The sequence below is a fragment of the Barbus barbus genome, assembly GCF_936440315.1.
Source record: "Barbus barbus genome assembly, chromosome: 44".
Classification (NCBI taxonomy): Eukaryota; Metazoa; Chordata; class Actinopteri; order Cypriniformes; family Cyprinidae; genus Barbus; species Barbus barbus.
Window position 1 is genome coordinate 24,622,022 of NC_136722.1, and position 16,885 is coordinate 24,638,906.

Here is a 16,885-nt window from a genome sequence, read left to right on the forward strand (position 1 = left end):
AACTCTCACCTTTAAAAATCTCCCTTCTGACCCGTGAAGCGTCTGTCATTTACTCAAGACTCCAGCGTTTGCTTCTGGCCTTTATCTGACGCCCTTCTGAAGGTGCTAACATCCATCATGTAAAAGCACTTAAAGGATAAATGCAGTTGACACGACTCCTACTGAGGGGAAGAGAGGCACTGGAGGAGGCTGGAGTTTGATGTATTTCTCACTGTCAGTATCGGCGGGAGAGTCAATCACTTCCTGTTGCTTCTTCTCTCTGTTGGCTGAAGTCTCCCGTCAGTCCGCTGTCCAGGGAAGTTCATTCTCAGATTTTTGTGATTCACTTACTTTCTTGTTGGTTGTCTTTTTTATTTTCCTGTGCAATACTTTGTAGCACACTAAATGTATTTGTATGGCTAATCAGTAGTTGTTTCAATATTTATCTTGGCAGCTTTGAACGTGGCTTATCTAATCAGAATTTAGCATCTAAATCACCACAGAAAGGTCAGCATATTTCCACAAAGCTGGAGCATTCACAGCTTTACTAATCCGTTGCCCTTTTGTGTGGTTGTTTATTTATTTTTGGGCTAATTTGTTGGTGCTTTCAGCTCCCAGTATGAGAGCAGAAGTCGTTGCTATCCACTGTGTTTGGGAGGAAATGTGCAAATGTTTATAGATTCATCTGTTTTTAACAGATGTTAAAAAACATATTTGCACATATATTTTTTATATTAATTATTTTACATAATATACATATTAACTTATGAATAAATACATATTTAAAAAATATGTTTAAATTATAAGTTAATCTTACTCTTAAATAATATGTAATAAATATGTGAGTACATTGCAAGTTAATATAAATATATTTAATGTTACTTAATTTACATACTGCACATATTAATGTAATAAATATTAAAATGTATATAACATATGAGATATACAAAATATATAAATAGCATATAAAAAATGTAAATACATTATATATTAATTAAAACATTTATTTTGTACATATTTTACACTGATTTTAGATTTTAATTTTCATATTGTAAATATTAACATATCATATTATATTTTGTATATTTTACGGTACATTTTTTACACAATGTTCATGTAGAATTTTTTACATAATGTATTTATATTTGTTTTAACTTTGTTGTTTTATCATTATGTTTATTTAATATTTTACTTAATTCACATAATATACATATTTGGCTGATTATTGTCATTTATGAGCACCAAACCAAGAGTGCAGTTAAACAAGTTAATATTGTTTTCGTTTACTGACTTAAATCATTTACCGGTCGAAGAACAGAACCACAAACGCTGCTCATTATGGAAACGGAGGTTCTGGTTCCTCTCAGGAGGAAGTTAGATGGATGAGATGCATCTGTTATCCAGACTGACTGCTCCGGATAAAATCTACAGCATTTTGTGCAAATGGAGAGAAATTGTTCACATTATGTACAGTATTTGTCAGCAATGTGGTGTCTAATGGCTCATTTTAAATGTTTATCTCGTCTCTGTCTGTCCTCTATGTTCCCACACACCTCGATCTGCAGGATATATTAAGTGGAACGGTTATGTTGATTTTTTTTTTTTTACTGCAATGCTAATGTCTCTCCAGGAGTTTCGTGAGGTTCTGGCCTCTGTGTTTCCCGGGCATTTACATTCACCCAGCCTCCAATTTGAACTCTCGCCAAGGCCAATAAGAAATATTAATGGCAGTAAATGTTCTCATTTGAGGGAGACAAATGGACTGAGAGCTGGACAGAGGCAACGTGTGCGTTGTGTGTTGTGTCTCAGTGTGGAACAGCTGCTAAAGGCCGTCAAGAACACAAGCAGCTTCTGTTGTGATTGTTTTTACTGTTGCTTGGAGGAACGTGTCAATACTGCGCCGCTGCGTTACTAATCACCTAACGGCCACCACTGCAGCCGCTTGAAGATTTCCCTTCACTTCAACCAGAGAGACGTGTCATTTATGGTGCCTTATGTTTACATGTTCAATTATTAGTGCTTAGATAGGTGACTATTAGTTCATTTTATTCTTCGTTTGGTTTCTTTTTCTCCCTCACAGTTATCTACAGGTCAGCCCAAATGGATCATTTTAGATCATTTGTGTAATTTCAGATGTTGGTGTATTGTATTTATAAATGACTGATTACAGTTTTTATTTATAGACAAAATTAACATTGAATTTTTGGTAAAAATTAAACCCAAAGTGATTAATATTTACGTTCTAATTTCAGCTATATTTTATTTATAAACTTTATGCTTTTAATAAAATTTAATATTACAGTTTTTTCTTTACCTACACAAGTTCAATTAAATTAATCTAATATTTATTCAAAATTAAACCATCAGTGATTATTGTTATGTTCTAATTTCAGGTGTGTGTATTTCATTTATAAACTTTATACAGTACGTTTAATAATTTTTTTTAAATTAAATTTAAGATTACATTTTTTTTTATTTAGAAACAATATTTAAATTAACATTGAACCAAAAGTGAATAAAATTTACAATCTAATTTCAACTGTAGATGTACTTTTTAAATAAAATCTATGTTTATAGTTTTTTATTTACAAATAAAATTAAAATTAACATTAGATGTTTATTTAAAATGAAACTAAAAGTGATCAGCATTTACAATCTAATTTTAGGTGTGTATAACTTTATACTTTTAATAAAATTTAAGATTACAGTTTTTACTAACAGTTTAACATTGATTGAATATTTAATAAAAATTAAGCTAAAAGTGATTGATATTTATGTTATAATTTCTAATTTTGGGGGTGCATTTTATTTAACTTTATACTTTAAAAACTGTAATCTTAAATATTATTAATTTTACAAACAAAGTTTAAATTAATATTGATTGATTTAGTGCAAATTAAACCAATAGTGATTCATATTCACATTCTTTAATGGCTTTTTAATTGGTCTTCTTTTATGAGTTTATACTAAATTTGAGTTGATCTTCTTTTAATTCCTTGATTTGTGGTCTTTTCTTGCATCTGCATAAAACTAAAGACTAAAATCTAAACTAAAACTATAACTCAGTTCTGTTGCAGTGCATATGTTGCCATTTCCTTACTTTCTCTGAAGGCCACTTATTAGTCAAGGTCTTGAGATCTTTTCTCACCCTCTTTGACACTTAGAATGAATCAAACTGTTTTTAGCATCCCTTTAAGACTTCTTTATGTAAATTACCTCTGTAATCGTAATGCTGCTCTGCAACTTTAGGTTGTCGAGTCGATACAGAGACGAATGGATTTGCCTCAGTGACAAATTAACAACAAAAGTCCATTACTGACGGAGAGTGAAGTTTGAAGTGAGCGCCAGGGCCGAGCGACTCTCCTTACAGTCCTTGAACAAGATTTATCACTGACGCTTGGCTGAGGACACCCAAATATGGGATGGAAATGACAAATATGGGATGTTTCCAGTTAAGCGTGACACTGGCAGGCTGCTGAGGTGAGGCGTTTATGGCTGTGCTCCAGATCTGATATATTACAGACTGTAATACAAGCATCTGACAAACTCTTATCACCAATTTACAGTGCCTTTTTTAGGAGAAACATCTAATATCTGCACAATTACAGATAATATCATCATGATAAGTTATCATTGAAGAAACTAGCTTGACGTGCCACTAAACATTAAGTGTAACATCACCCTAGAATTTTTTACTGTATAAAAATGAGAAAATAATAAAAAAAACAAATTCTTATTTTTGCAAGATTCAACCTAAATGAGAAACAATAGGAAAATAATTAAAATAATATTTTTTTCTTGTGTTTGCAAGATTCATTCTAGAATTCTTTTACTATGTTAAAATGAAAAACTAAATGAAAATGATTAAAATAATATATAATTTTGTATCGTTTCACCCCAGAATCTTTTTCCTTTCTCTTCCACATCACTAAACATCCTCAGAGTAAATCAGCCGGTAACTCTTGCAGAATTAAATTAAACTCCATGGGTTTAATTTAACATTGCTGACTTCACTTTCTCATGAGAAGCGTCTCTGTTTCCCGGTTTTGGCTCTCAGTTACCGTTTGCAGTGTTTGTGTCCCGTGAGAGATAACAGAACTCTCTAGAACATTAGGAAAGTGAGACGGGCGAGACTCTTCAGACTCTTGTGTGGTTTTAGCAGAAGTCATTTACTGCTGTGGCTCTCAGCTAGTGATTCAAACACCTTCTGTGTGAGTTGGCACGGGTTCCCGTGTGACGGGCGTGTGAAGGTCAGCTCTGCGTGTCAGTCCCGGACTGTACATGTATCTGTCCCGATGATGGAGCGTGTATATTAATGTGGTTTTGTGCAGCAGGTGACGTGTCTTTTACAGTCCGGTCTCGTGTTTGAGGTTTAGCAGAAGCCTGAGTCAAGCAGCAGCTGTTCTGTAGTTTATGACTGACGACACTGAATGAAAAGCTTGTGTTTGTGTAGTGGAAAAGTCATTTGTACACCTTGTACATGTGGTTTTCTGTGATGATTTTTACATCATTGCTGCAGATTCTGCTGATTTGTCACCAGGATTATGTCATATACCTGGATAACACAGATGAAGTTTTGTTGAAGTTGCAAAAATGACTTGTAGCATCAGTAAAAATGAGGTCAAAACCACAAACTCATCAGTATTGTTTTAAATCTTATGTCCAGCTATTCTATTCTATTCTATTCTATTCTATTCTATTCTATTCTATTCTATTCTATTCTATTCTATTTTATTCTATTCTATTCTATTCTATTCCATATAGTTATTTCTATAGATATAATTATATTATAGATTATTATCTTTGTTGTACATTACTATACTGTATTATATCCATGTCTTTTGTAAAGGGGTAAACTAATGAAAAAATTGAGAAAAAGCATATATGTGACCCTGGACCACAAAACCAGTCATAAGTATCAATTTTTAGAAATTGAGATTTCTACATCAAATAAGCTTTCCATTGATGTATGGTTTGTTATGATCGGGCAATATTTGTCTGAGATACAACTATTTGAAAATCTGGAATCTGAGGGAGCAAAAAAATCTAAATATTGAGAAAATCTCCTTTAAAGTTGTTCAAATGAAGTTCTTAGCAATGCATATTACTGAAGTTTTGATATATTTACGGCAGGAAATTCACTGAATATCTTCATTGAACATGATCTTTACTTAATATCCTAATGATTTTTGGCATAAAAGAAAAATGCTACTTTAGGGTAAAATGATATTGAAAAAACAAAAGTTAATTTCCTAATTACATTTAGGCTATATAAATAAAAAATTCTATATAAATTCCAAAATACATTTATATAAAATTAAATGTTCAATGTATTTTTTATTATTTATTAATCTATCTATCAATTTGTCCTAATTTTCATATAATTAAATTTTATAGAAATAAAATAAATTTAAAAATTTTTGTAAAATTATTTTTTGTAAAAGATTTTCTGTCTTCTATTTTTTCTTTCTTTTTCCTAATTTTCTTATACATTTAATAGTATATAAATAATGTATATAACATTTATTTATTTATTTATTTTAATTTATTTATATTTTTTGGCCAGAAAAAGCTGCAAAGTGGGCCTGACTTCATAATTAATGTACCAAATTGAAGAAAGCACATTATGCAAACCAAACACCAAATGCCTTGTGATTATTAACACACTAAAGAGGTTGTTTTCTCTCTCTTATAGGTAGGAAATTCATCATAGCCAATGCGCGGGTGGAGAACTGTGCCATCATCTTCTGTAACGATGGCTTCTGTCACATGTGCGGCTACACGAGGGCTGAAATCATGCAAAAGCCGTGCACCTGCAACTTCCTGTACGGCCCACACACCAAGAGGCTGGCCATCGCGCAGATGGCACAGGCGCTGCTGGGGTCAGAAGAGAGGAAGGTGGAGATAGCGCTCTACAGGAAGGACGGTAAGACGAACACAGCTGCTTATTAATCCACAGGGCGCCAGCGTTTCATTAGAACCTTTCTACAGCGATGGCTTTTTTAGCAGTGTTTCTCAGGTTTAATGCAAAGCAAGTGAAGGCAGATGGCCTTGTGTTGTTCTGTTTTGTTTAGTGTTGGATCTCATGGTAGTTTTGAACACAACTGCTTGATCAAACGTTTGTAGATTTGCTTTAGTCTTTTGCTTAAAGACCTGCTGGACCTTGAAAAGGCTTCGTTTGTTTGTTTTGTCTGTGCGATTACCTCCGACTGTTCTTGCTCAACAACTCTGGTTTGATAAAATAATGTCTCAAAGATCAGTCGCTGGAGAGAGATTTGAAGGGAGGATCGGCCGTGCCTGCAGGTAGCGTGGTTTATTTGATGTCTGTATTGTTTTAGTGCTTATTTACTGAAGTGATTATGCAAATCAGCTCCTGGCTGAACTGGGTTGAGTGGTTAGTGTCTGCAGTGATGCAGTGAAATCATGCAAACGTTTTTGTGAGTCTGCTCTTGAGGTTCGTGACAGCAGATGTTTGCTCTCAGCAGATGGTTGACGTTCTTGTGCAGCTGTGGACTGTACAGCATCACGCTGGCCATCATAGTTTCCACTGTTTATGTGTTCGGCTGTCTGTTTGGTGTTCGTCCCGTACCCAGCACCCTCCTGACCTGCGCTGGAACAGGACATTAGCATACCTTGTTACGCAATACAGTTTAGTGGTTACTAATGACTCTGCTGCAATGGTTCTTAACCTTTTTACTCAAAGCAATATTTGAATTTCTCTCTGTATATCTTCTTTAATTATTATGAAACTACTTTAAAAAAAAAAACACAAACAAAACAATTTTTATTAACTAACTTTTGTTTACGGAATTTTTATTAAAATAAATAATTAAAATAATTTATTTCTAACCATATTAATTAATTAATTTACATTATTTTATTTATTTATACTATTTATGTATTTACATTATTTTATCTATTTATTATTATATTATTTTATATTTACCTCATATTTAATGTTTCTCAAACTTTTTGACAAAGTCTGCCATTGAAGAACAATATTTAACTTTCTTTTATGCATTTTATTTTTAAATGTGATGAAACTGTTTTAAAAAATATATTAACAGAATCTGGGGGTGTTGTTTATACTAAATAAAATATAATTTTATTTTATTTATTTACATTATTCATTGATTTACATTTTATTACATTATGTATTCATTGTTTTTTTTTGTAGTATTCTTTATTTTCTGATTCTAGAAATTTCAAGAACTGTATATTCTTCAGTAAAAAAAAAATATGTATAAATAAATATGATTTCAGTTTACATCTTGATTTTATGTATTTTAAATCAGATTATTTTAATATAATTAATTAAAATAAATCATCCCACCGCAATAATATGATCAGAAAGTAGATGGCAGACATTTGGCTTTTTTTAACTTAAGTGGCTGATATGTGAAACTATTGTGTCAAGTTTTATAGCTGGATGATGAAATATATCTTGAGAGTGTATAGCTCTTTATAGCTCTTTTCAGCCATTTAGCAATATATTAGTTTGGCCTTAATGTCTTGATACTCATGATGATATTTGATAGGCCAGTAAATCTTGATTATGTATTTGCTCTGAAATGGCTTAAAAGGATTTTTATTCCAGTCAGGATCCATAATTTGGAGCAAACAGCCTTTTTTCTCAAGTAGATGTAGATCATATGACCTGCTGCTATTTTAGTGTTTATACATGAGCTTTATGAGTGGTTCTGAATAAGATCTAGTCTTATTCAGAACCACTTCAGTTAAAAAAAAAATTGTACTTGAACCAAATGTTTTTCATCAATATAAAGCTCTCATTAAAAAAAAAGTGAAATTTTGTTTACCTGCATATCATGCGACCATTTACCAACATCAGAGAATTTAAATATTTAATACTAAATAATTGCAATGTTAACTTAAAATCAAAACTTAAAATTAAAAAGTAAATATTTCAGGGTTTTAACGCGTTATAAGATACAGTAGATGTGAATGGTTAACATTTTTATTATTTATTTTTCCGGGAATACTATATTATGAAATATATTTTGGTTAATGTTAAATTGTCTAATTTGGCAATAGGTTTCTGAAAGTATATGTAATAAAAATTGTGTAAAAATGACAGATATTACCGGAACCAGAATTGCACAAATTCTTCAGATTTTTCTGACATACAGCGACGTCTCATGTTTTGTTTCTCTACTCTGTTAGCTATCATCTATCTGAAACACACACACACATATGCATCCGCCCGCACACACAGAATCTACAATCAGGCCTTGATGACGGCAAACACACTTTGAATCACTCATGCATAATTCAGGTGGGAAAACCATGCTGCTCCAGAAACGGGGATTCCGATCTTTCCCCTGGTGAGCGGAGAGGAGGAAACTTTCTTTTTTCTTCTTCTTCTTCTTCCCTTTCCAGGTTTTCATGCAGCCATTTATCTGGTGTGCTGTGCGTTGGCATCAGCCTTCATCGTGATGGATTGCCGTTTCCTACTCTCTATTGTCCGTCGCTGATCTGACCGGCACTTAATCAATCACTCTGAGTTTTAAACCCAACTCGGGTGCATTACCCATGAAAACAAGAGGAAGACAGTGAAAGTGAGGGAAGCTAACGTGGGAAAAGAGCCAGGGTAAAAAGGGCACAACCTAATATTTCCCATGGCGCACTGGCTTCTCAATCTGCTTCATCTACTCTGATGTTGGGCTAAATCCTTCTTTTTTTTTCTTTTTTTGGCAAAGTCTGTTTTATTTATTTATTTTTTACAAAATTCATTTTTTTCTTTTCTTTTTTTCTATTCTGTTTTAATGATTAAATTAAGTTTTAGAAAATCAAAAAGCAAGTCTAATTAATGAATTCATGAAACGATATCCTAATAATATAATTTATGAACAATTTATTAAAAGTTAACAGAAACTTGAATGCTCTAATTAATAGAAGTCACAAAACATATACAATTTAACAACAATTTATTAACATTTTAAAAGAAATTACATTTGTATGGTCCCATGAAATCTGTTTAGATATAAAGCGTTGTGCAAATTCCATTTTATTTGTTCCAAAATTTGTGATTTTTTTTTTCTGGATTAAAATACATTTTAGTAATTAAAAAGTATGTATAATATCCAAAAACATGTATAAAGTCATGAAACTTATCAAATTTAACAGCAGTTTATTAAAAGTTTAACAGTGCCCTATGAAATCTGTTCTAATTGGTCCCAAATTCAGTTTTCCTCAAATTCTGTATTTAATTCTTCTTTAACAATTTAAAACTTTTAACACGTTAAACTTTCTAACAATTTAATTCATCTTCTACAATATAATTAAATAAAGTGATGCATAATAGCACTTTATTTGTTTAAATTAAAACATTGTGGGGTTTTAATCAATTGTATTATTTTTACTTTGAGAAGTACATTCCTCCACACAACAGACATATATATATATATCTGTCATGAAGTTTATTTTGGTGGGTTGTAGTGAAGATCTTTGAGTTTATGTGTGTATTTGTTTATATTTTTTGCTCAGAGCAGCTCTGGAGATGAAGTTCATGTGTTCATTTTCTAATAAAATGATGCAAGATGCTGAAAACACCATGAGCGGCGTGCTTGAGTATGTGTAGTAGACCAAACTGTGCCGTTCATTCACACAGAACATGCAGACTTCACATTTCAATAGCAGTGTTTTTGTGCTAGACTCACAGACACTGGTTCATATCCATATTTTCTACATTGCAGAAATCACAGGGCCCAGTTGATGCTACACAATAACACTTTCCTCTCAGCATGTGATGAGTGTCAGGATGCTCTTCTGCTTGCTAACCGTGTTTTCCAGGAATCGTGCGATCGGCTTGGCTTAACGGAAACGTGAGACGTTACCAGCTGCTCTTGGTGTTGAACGCATTAGAGCCACATTGTTGATGTCCAAACGCAGTCGTAGTTCTGCAGAAACCTGACCTGCATGACCTCAGGGATCTGATTATTTTTCTCTACAGCAGCTTTGTGATACCAGTTTCCTAAAAATAGCCTGTTTCATTTGCTGTAGTGTTCTCTAGATTATCATCTGCACCTGTCTCGTGGGCTCCGTGAGGGATCTCCTCCACGTTTACGGCCCGATTCTTGGCAGGAACCTCCTCCGTTAAGAGCCAAGCAATATTTGATTAGCTGGCTCCCTCTGTGCTCCCTCTGTGCATTACTTCATTGGGCGTAATTGTAGTTATTGATCATACCTGGGCTGTTGTGAGTCTTACTGGAAGTCAACTTGTAATGATAATTGACAATTTAATAGACATTTCTGGTCTTATTGTGAATGATTCATTAGTGCATGGTTTTCTAAAAGAAAAAACATTAAAATAAATGTATCAAAATTATTTCTTACATAAAAAAATGCAATTGCATTGCATTTACAATTCCAGTCATATCTGATAAGCTTGACTCTGTGCTCAAGACCTTGTCTTTCTCTGTTCAGTTTATTGAGTTTGGCACAGTTGTAGTTATTGATCATATTTGGCCGTAAGCATCGACCTGACTGAGAAAAACTGCCAACCAAACGTGAACAGACTCTTCTTGTGAAGCTTGTTCACAGGCTATTGTGAGTCTTGAAGGGCTTACAAAAGCATTTTCTGTGCCTCTGTTGGAAGAACAAGCTGAAGGAAATGCTGACATGTGGTCCGGAGCGTCTGCTCTGACAACAGACCTGTATCGTGCCACCCATGGAAATAAGCCATGGCCTCTCCCGGGCTTTATCTTGACATTTACCATTCTTAAAAAGAACAGAAATCCACCCATGAGCCATTTGACTTTCATCTCACGTTTCTTCTGCAAGTTTGTTTTTTCTCCTGCATTTGTAAGGGAGTGTTGATGTGATTCAGAAGCGCAGGTTGTAACTTCAGAACAATTTTATTAATCCCACAAGGGGCAATTCAAGTAGGGTAGTAGCATCATATAGCAGACACAAAATATCACATAGACGATACAAAAGATAAATAAGTTAAAAAATAAAAACACAACCCGACATGCTTCATAATTAAAAAAAAAAAAAAAAAAAAAACTTAAGACTTTGAATTGCAAAAACGAATAGCCTCCGGAACAAAAGTAAATTTATATCTATTAGATGAACATTTAATGCTTCTAAATCTTCTTCCAGAGTGCAGTTCTTCAAAATAAATCTTCAAGGGATGAGAGTCATCTCCCGTGATACTACAAGTTTTCCTTAGCATTTGTTGCTCGTAGAATTCTGCAAGGGCACGCACACCAACAATTTTTGGGAAATGTACCAGAAATATTTTGCCTCTTTGCTGCCCTAAACATAATCAAGTGAAATTTGAATAATATCTTTCATTTTTTGGCAAACAAATCTCTGCAGAACAGAAATGTACTGTTTAAATTAAAATATGGAAAAAATTTAATATTGTGTTTCTTAAATTATGTCTATTATTATTCAAGAAGTAGAAATATATCTGTTAATACATATTTGTATGTAATGTATTTCTATTTGTATGTCTAATTATAGCAATAATTATAATCTCTTCAAGTTAAAACTAACTTTTAACTTGCACTTTAATTTGAGCTAAATCTTGCCTAACTTTTGTCTTAGTCCAGTTAGTTTAGTATGTCATGAGCTCAGTCTCCATCAGAAGAGTCTTTAAGCAGCTGGACACTGTGTGAGATCAGACTGGCGTCTGAGAGATCAGGTTCAGAGTCTGAGCTCCAGAGCTGAGCCCCACGCTGCCCTGCGCATTGATCCCATCATCAGAGCCTCACGCTGGGGACAGAGACTGAGATGCTCCCCTGGAGATCTCTCTTCACAGCTGGAGGAGGAAACACATACAGTGGCTTTATAGACGTCTAATTTGTTGTCTACCCTAGTAACCCACATAGCAGCACTGTACTGATATTCAGTTGGGTTAACTCTATACTTTAAAAGAAGTGGAAGAGTTTTAGAAAGTCTCCAGTTATTAGAATGTACACAGTATTTGCATATTGAATCGTGATTTGTTGTTTACATTCATTGCATTTGGTCTTCTATTTAAATTTATTTGCATGATGATGACCAGTTTTCACCAGTTTTTTCTGGAGAACCTGAATGCATTTATATTGTTCCATGTCCGCTTTGACGTCACATCTCAAGATATTCACTGAACGTATTTCTATAGTGTCATTAGCCTATCACCGTCATGTGTTAATCTATTTATCTATCTATCTGTCTGTCTGTCTGTCTGTCTATTATCTATCTGTCTGTCTGTCTGTCTGTATATTATCTATCTATCTATCTATCTATCTATCTATCTATCTATCTATCTATCTATCTATCTGTCTATCTATCTATCTGTCTATCTCTCTGTCTGTCTGTCTGTCTGTCTGTCTGTCTGTATATTATCTATCTATCTATCTGTCTATCTGTCTATCTGTCTATCTGTCTGTCTGTCTATAATCTGTCTGTATATTATCTATCTGTCTGTCTGTCTGTCTGTATATTATCTATCTATCTATCTGTCTGTCTGTCTGTCTGTATATTATCTATCTATCTATCTGTCTGTCTGTCTGTCTGTATATTATCTATCTATCTGTCTGTGTCTGTCTATAATCTATCTATCTGTCTGTCTGTCTGTCTGTCTATCATCTGTCTGTCTGTCTGTCTGTCATTAGCTAGATATTATGTCTGTCTATCGTTATATCTGTCTATTTTTTATCTATTGTTATATCTGTCATTATATTTGTTGTTAAATCTATAGTTATATCTATCAGTTGTTATATCTATTGTTATATCTATCTGACATTAAATATATATATATTGTTCCATCCTTTTATCATTATACATATTGTTTATCTATTATATCTTCCATTATATCTGTCTCTCTTTCAAACTATCTGTCTGTCTGTTGTTCTGTCTATCAGTCATGATCGATCTGTGTGTCATTCAGTCTATTGTTCTCTCTCTGATTTGTCTCAGAGCATCACGTTTCTCTCAGCTTTAATGAATTAAACACGGGCGTTTGTTGCTGTATGCAAATCCCTCTCCTCATTTGAATATGGAAATAACCTCAGAGAACTCAAAGAGTCTGCGGTGAGGGTTACAGCCAGTATCAGGTGTGATGTTCAGACGCAACCCAATCGTACCGACCGCGGTCGACGAACTCCCACAATCCCACCGACACATGCTTCTGCCTGCCATTGTCACTCTCAGCTGCTGCAAGGCAAATAACATGCAAATTTCCCACATCTCAATGTCTCCCTCCCAAATCAGTCCCATCACTCATAAAGTTGACTGATTTTTCTTCTGTAGAACTTTTAAAACTCACCAGTAGTGAAACTTTTGACAAGACCCGCCTACTTAGACAGGAAGTGGCCGTTTGACAGACATGTAAAGTGACCAACCACATTTCACTTTTATATAAAATGTATTTTAGAGTTTAAATCAAATAAGAGGGGTCCGTGGATATGTCTAAACTTGATTCGAGTCTCCACACAGCACAGTATTTACCCAGAGGAGCTGTTATTTCACCAGAACTGTGTGTAAGTATTATTTCTGTCCAATGTTTGACCTGCTATTATTAGAGACGTTCTGTCTTGATGTCTTATTGATTGAAAAGCCTGTTGGGATAGTGAAGAGACATCGGATCCCTGCAGACAGTGTGACATGAGGAAATCTAATTTCCAAACATCAGTAGCTCTGAGGGCTTTTAAACACACACACATGCTGATTCTTGCATTTGTGTGTGTGTGTGCGTGTTTCCTGTCACATATTGAAACATTAACTAACCGTGACGCATTATTTCTGCAGCTTTAATGTAGGTTGGTTTTATTTGTTTATTAATATGATTTTAGATATCAGTCTGTAATACACACACACACACACACACACGACTCATGATCCAGCGATCTCCTGCTTCAGTTGCCTAGAGACCCATCTGCACTAAAAATTAAGATTTTAATCCATAACCGGAGAACATATATTACAGATGCAACCAAGCGTGTTCGTATCTTTCACAATAGTTCATTTAAATAAAAACACATTTATTTTTGCTCATTTTGTTAATGTTTTAATGAGCATAAAAAATAATGTTTTCATTTTATTTTGGAAGGAAATATATTTTATTTGTTCTACTTCATCTGTTTTCTTATGCCACAGGGGGGTGAAATGCAGAATTAAGGCCGGAAAGATGCTTTACAAAAGGATTGCAAGTTTGGAGCCCTGTTGAATGTACTTGCATTACTGTGACTTTAATAAACCCGAAGATACTAGACACTAGAATTAAATTTTTAATTAAACAGTTTAGAAAGTCTTGACGTTTTAAGGTTTATTGCCCTTATGGATAGACAGACAGATGTTGGAAATGTCACCTTTAGAAATAAAAAAAAAACATTTTTTGATCACATTCAATAAATAAATGAGAATCTTTATTTTGAGGATAGGACTTTATTATTAAATAATAATAATAATGATTTTGAAAATGTCCTGACATCAAAATAAAGATTCATAGCCTGTTTTTAACTTTTATTTGTCTTTGGTTCCCAATGGCATTCATTCAATGTTTTCTATTTTTGAACATGTACATTTATTAATTGTGCAAACATGTTTTTCCAAAGTGATTTACTAATGAGGAACATTACAAGCAGTTTGTCACAGAGCCAGTGATATCCCTAGTATACAATGCCAAGTTTATTAGAAAGATAAAATACAGAAAAGAAGAGAAAATGTAATTGTTCAATGGCTGTAGATTAGTAAAGTGCTTGCAAACCTGAGTTTTATATTTACTCTTTTTAGTGACCCTGTGCAAACGACAGAATACCAGTGACAAATATATGTTACCATGACTAATGCTTAAACACTGATACCTGATTGTGTCTTAAAGACAAGCACACAGCAGCTATTATAAGGCCGTTATTGTGTATTTTGTGCTTTATATGATGCAAGAGACTGGAATTCTGTGGAACCAGCACACATTTGTGTTGACACAGACAGATGCACACATGCACACATTTTTCTACACTTCTTATTTTCTTTTTGTAGTCTGCCGGCTGGTGCAGGTCCCTTGTGTCTCAGAGAGAGAATCAGACTTTACATGTTTGTCATTCCTGGTCGGCTGTATTTTTAGCCACGATGCTCACACACGTTCACAGCTCCAGGTCAGCTGACACCCGCTCCATCCCGTCGCCTTTCACTGTGTTATCCTTGTGACAATAGACCTAAAGACAAACATATGTGCTGTATGTGTGCTCAGTGTTTCCTTAGTTTTTTTTTTTCTGAAATTAGGCCAAACAACTTGCTGAAAAAAATAGTAGTAGGCTACTATTTTTCCAATATATTATTAGTCAATATTTGTAGGTGTTTTTTATTTATATATATATATATATATATATATATATATATATATATATATATATATATATATATATATATATATATATATATATATATATATATATATATATACACATACAGTTAGGTCCATATATGTCTGGACACAGGTAGGGCTGTGTTACCGCAAAATTACCGCAAGGGAAATTCCTTCACCGCAACAGCCCTAGACACAGCCACAATTTGTATTATTTTTGCTGCTGGCCAAACATATTTAAGTTACAGTTATATAATGAATATGGGCTTAAAGTGCACACTCCGATCCTTAATTTGATGGTATTCACATCAAAATCAGAGGAAAGGTTAAGGAATTACAGCTCTTTAATATGTACCTCTCCCCTTTTTCAAAGAACCATAAGTAATTGGACAATTGAGTCAAAAGCTGTTTCATGAACAGGTGTGGGCTATTCTTTCGTTATTTCTACATCAATTAATCAGGTAAAAGGTCTGGAGTTGATTTTAAGTGTTCCATTTGCATTTGGAAGCTGTTGCTGTGAACCACATCATGTGGTCAAAGGAGCTCTCCATACAAGTGAAACAGGCGATTGTTAGTCTTTAAGAACAAAACAAATCCATCAGAGAGATAGCACAAACATTAGGAGCGGCCAAATCAACAGTTTGGTACATTCTTGTACCAAAAATGCCTGGATGTCCACTGAGGACAACTGTGGTGATGATCGGAGAATCCTCTCCATGGTAAAGAAAAACCCTATAACAACATCCAGCCAAGAGAAGAACTCTCTCCAGGAGGCAGACGTGTCTCTGTCAAAGTCTACAATCAAGCGAAGACTTCACCAGAACAAATACACAGGGTTCACCACAAGGTGCAAACCAGGCCTGATTAGATTTTGCCAGAAACATCTAAAAAAGCCAGAGCACTTCTGGAAAAGCATTCTTTGGGCGGCTGAAATTAAGATCACCCTGTACCAGAATGACGGGAAGAAAAAAGTATGGAGAAAGCTTGGAACAGCTCATGATCAAAGCACACAACATCATCTGTGAAACATGGAGCGGTGTGATGCATGGCTTCCAGTGGCTCTGGGTTGCTGGTGTTTAGTGATGATGAGACAGAAGACAGAAGCAGCCAGATCAGTTCTGAAGTGTACAGTGATATACGGTCTGCCCAGATTCAGTCAAATGCAGCAAAGTTGATTGGGCAGTGCTTGATAGTAAAAATTCAATCTCTTCAAATTCAGTCAATCTCCTTATATCAACCCGATTGAGCAGCATTTCACTCGCTTAAGACAAAACTAAAGGCAGAAAGACCCACAAACAAACAACAACTGAAGTCAGCTGCAGTAAAGGCCTGGTAAAGCATCACAAAGGAGGAACCCCAGTCTCTGGTGATGCCCATGAGTTCCAGACGTAAGGCAGTCATTCCCTGCAAAGAATTCTAAACAAAATATTAAAAATGAACATTTTATTTATGTTTGTATTTATTTGTCCAATTACATTTTGAGCCCCTGAAAATTGGGGACGGTGTATAAAAATGGTTGTAATTCCTATGAATTTTATGTTATATTTTTGTCCAACCCTTTGAATTAAAGCTTAAAGTCTGCTCTTCAATTTC

The 16,885-nt window shown here is 34.2% G+C and overlaps 1 protein-coding gene across 1 annotated transcript in view; it reads left to right on the forward strand.

Moving 5' to 3' along the window:
* kcnh2b (potassium voltage-gated channel, subfamily H (eag-related), member 2b) overlaps positions 1-16,885 on the forward strand; it is a gene marked incomplete at its 5' end in the record, with an annotated part of 187,655 nt that overhangs the window by 9,566 nt on the left and 161,204 nt on the right. Inside the window, one exon of the mRNA XM_079406765.1 lies at positions 5,675-5,905. Coding sequence (XP_079262891.1) covers positions 5,675-5,905 — 231 coding nt within the window. The remainder of the gene's footprint in view (positions 1-5,674; positions 5,906-16,885) is intronic.